General features: G+C 50.4%; 1 protein-coding gene across 1 annotated transcript; it reads right to left on the minus strand.

The window, feature by feature from the left end:
• Positions 1-822: 822 nt before the first annotated feature.
• On the minus strand, positions 823-2,418 carry LOC146193831 (solute carrier family 22 member 7-like). Its single transcript, XM_084600615.1, has 2 exons — positions 1,555-2,418; positions 823-1,026 (listed from the first exon to the last, which is right to left on the minus strand). The coding sequence occupies exons 1-2, from the start codon at positions 2,416-2,418 to the stop codon at positions 823-825; spliced, it is 1,068 nt and encodes a 355-aa protein (XP_084456741.1).
• Between the last annotated feature and the right edge of the window lie 1,301 nt (positions 2,419-3,719).

Consider the following 3,719-nt stretch of genomic DNA (forward strand, 5'->3'; position numbering starts at 1 on the left):
AGTCCCTGGGTGGGCTTCGACCTGCAACCCTGCAGGCATGGGTCGATCCTCCATCGCACATCGGGCCATCAGACGCAACCCGGCTCTGGCGAACTTTTCTTTCCTACTTCAAGGAAGAATAAGGACCAGGCCATTACTTCACGGAGCCGACCTCGGGACGACCCTACCTCGAGGAAGAAGTGGACACCGGTCCCTCATATCTATCCCAACCTTCACCCCCACCCCCACCCCTACATCCATGAAACAACTTAGTTCTGCCGCAAGGGAAACGCCTAACGTAAGCAGAAATAAAGACGTAATAAAAAAAAACGTTAGACTATTTTAGTAGGCTCCGAACCTCCTCCACTAATAATGTATAGGTCATGCACATATTGGCAGCCTGCCGGGGTGGTGCAGTGGTTAGGGCGCTCGACTACTGCGCCCAAGGACGCGGAATCGAATGCAGGTTTCGGTGGCTGCTTATCGGTGGAGGCGAAAAGCTAGGCGCCCGTGGGCTTTGCGATGTCAGTGAACGTTAAAGAACCCCAGGTCGTCGAAATTTCTGGAATCCTCCATTACGGCGTCCCTCATAGCCTGAGTCACTTTGGGACGTTAAACCCCAAGAGCAAACCACATTGGAAGCCAACTTAATAGCAACACAAAAAAAAATGCATTGCATCCAATATCCAATGTTTGCCCTTGATACAAGTGTCACATGACGGCATAAAAATTGTGTAAACATTCGACAGATCGAATAAATTACATTCGCATAACGTTGTGCTTAGATAGCATAAATTACAGTGATGAGACTGAAAACCCATTTGCGTCACAAATCACAACACTCTAATTGAGTCTGCTGTCCACAGGTCTCGGCTCGATGCTTTGGTACCTCGATGACTGACCACTGCCACGAGGCTTGCTGGTTCGTTCCTTCTTCACATTCCGCCAGTTCAGCGTCTGCTTCATGAAGTCCACACTCTGAATGGAACCCGCAGCAGATAAAGGGCTGGCCAAAGTTGGCTTCTCCGACGGCTGCTGTGAAAAGAGCTGGGCATGGAGCATCATAAAGAGCGTGGTCCCAGCTAGGGCGAAAAGCACATCGACACGCCCAATGTCTTGCCACACGGACAGCACTATGGCACACACCCCTCCCAAGCGGCCCAAACCGAAGAGCCAGCAACTCGCCCCGCAACGCACACGCGTCGGCACCATTTCCAAGACGTTGGCGAATATGAGGACTTTGACCGCGAACGTAAGCGGTTTGGCTAAAAGGAAGAACAATGTCGTTACGTAATCGCATCCCAATGCGAAACTCAGGCTTATCACGCAGGAAACGCCACCGAGCGTTCCTACTGCTGCGGCCAGTAGATGTTGCGGTGAGAGTTTTCTGAACGTAGCGTAGAGCAGCGCGAAACTTGCGAGGTTGGTTCCGCTTGAGGCCCACTGGAACCAAGCAGTTGTTCCTAATATTACCCTGTCCTCGACGGCCATCAATGAGTATTGTGAGAACGAAGCAGAGAACGATAAGCCGATCATCACGAACGCGCTGCGCTGTACTGCCTTTGCTCTAGTTACGTCTGCTGCTGTGAGCAGCATGCGCATTTCGGTCCTCTGAACCTCTGCCTTGAGCCTTTCCAGCATGCAGTCAGTGTTCGAAACGGGAAAGTGATTTTCTTTGGCGGCAGCGATCATGAGCATTTCGGCTCTGGCCATGTCGTTTACTGCAATGCACCAGCGGGCTGACTCGTGCACTGCGGACACCGCGTACAACGTGAGGACAGTCGGGGACAGCATGAAGATCTGGAGAACTATCCAGTTCAGCCCTCTGAGCAGCCGTGCCACAGCAAGCCATACCTCGGCAATCAGCAAGCCTGCGCACATGGCGGCACACAGGTCCCTGTTCCTGTTCTCGTGCGTGGATGCCTCAAAGAATAGTGTGCAGGCGAGGACGGCGACAGTTGCCACGCAGCCAGAGTTGAGAAACCTTGAAAGGACGTACATGTGGTATGATGTTGCGAAACATCCGCCCATCGTGGCCAGCTGCAGCACCGCCATCGCTGTGAGGAGCATGGGCATCCGGCCGACTCGGTCCGCCATCTGCCCGACGGCAGTCATCGCAATCAGCGAGCCGGCTATGTAGAGGCTCTCCGCCATGGCGCGCAACCAGCGTCTGTGGCAGACCAAGTCCCACTGACTTACGATGGTCCTCTTGCTGTACTCCGGGTCGTAGTCCCAATCATCGCAGTCAACAATCAGCGTGTCGTTAGGGTGACCTGGGTGTTTGTACACGCTGCATCGACTGAAGCGACCGTCCGCCTCTAGAGGGATTGCCGAGTTCCTCCAGGAGGCCGCAGGTACCTTCATTTCGCCCTGTGGCTGCTTGCACCAGTGGTCGACGTCACCAGAGATGAGACTGAAGGCGAGGGTGTGGCACTGCATTGCGCACACGGAGAATATAACGAGATTGAAGAACCAGCGCTGAAAATGACCATGGCCGAACACATCACTGCAGTCATAGCAGTCGCTCGTCACTAAGTCTACTCGACTGAGCCTGCATCTAGACAGCAGAAGCATCTTAGACGTTAATACGGCAGGTATTTGTAGCTGCCCTAACCTGAACCAAGGTCTTCTTCTTCTTCTGCCTTGATATATGGCACATACCCACGAAGGGGGATTGACCAGGGTTCAGTGTGGACTGCCAAATGTCCTACACGAACTGAATTAGTGCAATAAAGCAATTATCAACTAAACAAAAACATAAGATTTAAGATCACAAAATTGATTGAAAGAAAAAATACGCAGCAAAAATTTGGAAGTTTGTAAATGTGGAATACAATTAGCAAGGGAATCTGTCCGTAGCTGTGATGTAGTTATGGAAGTACTGACAAATTTGAGGCAACGCAAATCCTTTCGCACTCGCACCGAAGGAGAGTACAAGCGGGACCGACAACGTAAATCACAAGCGTGCAATTGGAGTTTCTAAATGCACCCTCCTCTGATGTGAAAATCTTCAGCAAGCGAGGAGGAAGTTATCAATATTTTCAATCTCATCGCAAGCCTCACAAAGGTTTGTGGGGCTGATCGCGCATCTACATAAATAAAGATTTAGGCGAGGAGTCCTGCATCTCGTGAGAGTCATAGTTATCTCACACTGCCGTAATTTACATGAACGAACTTTCCATGAGTATATGAGATGCTGGTATTCGGCTGTAGATAGCAAGGTTTCATTGCACGAAGCGGCTAGGTATTGATAACGCTGAAAACAGGACATTCCAAAAATGGTGATATTAGGGATGGTACATGAAACGGATGCATCAAGAGCTGGTTTAGCCAGGAAATCTGCCGCTTCGATCTGAAAAATACCGCAGTGACCGGGGACCCAGATGAAGCGTAGTTCTTTCACCCACCCCGGTATGAAATACTTTAGTGAGCAGCTCAAAAGAGCATCCCGTGCTGACTCCAGTGGCAGCAAAACAGAAAGTCTGATAGAAAAATTATTTTTGATTGACTGCAGGGAACGTTCAGTAGTGCTAGTCCAATTGCCATAAACTCTGCTAAAAATATCGGTGTGTAATCCGGGACACGCACCGAAAAACTCCAGGAAAGAGACTCTGAAAAAAATTCCAATCGCTGCTTTCAGCGCAGTCACAGACGCATCAGTGGCAATTACAGTGTGATCAGGGAACTTTTCAAGGTGATCACATAGGAGACTGGATATCAGACCTGAAGGTAAGTGCTTC

Source organism: Amblyomma maculatum, chromosome 4 (assembly GCF_055883805.1).
Source record: "Amblyomma maculatum isolate TAMU_Amacu chromosome 4, ASM5588380v1, whole genome shotgun sequence".
NCBI lineage: Eukaryota > Metazoa > Arthropoda > Arachnida > Ixodida > Ixodidae > Amblyomma > Amblyomma maculatum.

Coding starts and splice junctions, on each gene's coding strand:
- LOC146193831 (XM_084600615.1), bottom strand. CDS start 2,418: ATGCAGTGCCACACCCTCGCCTTCAGTCTCATCTCTGGTGACGTCGAC. Junction 1,027..1,554: donor TGCTGCTCACAGCAGCAGAC/GTAACTAGAGCA, acceptor CTCCATGCCCAG/CTCTTTTCACAGCAGCCGTC.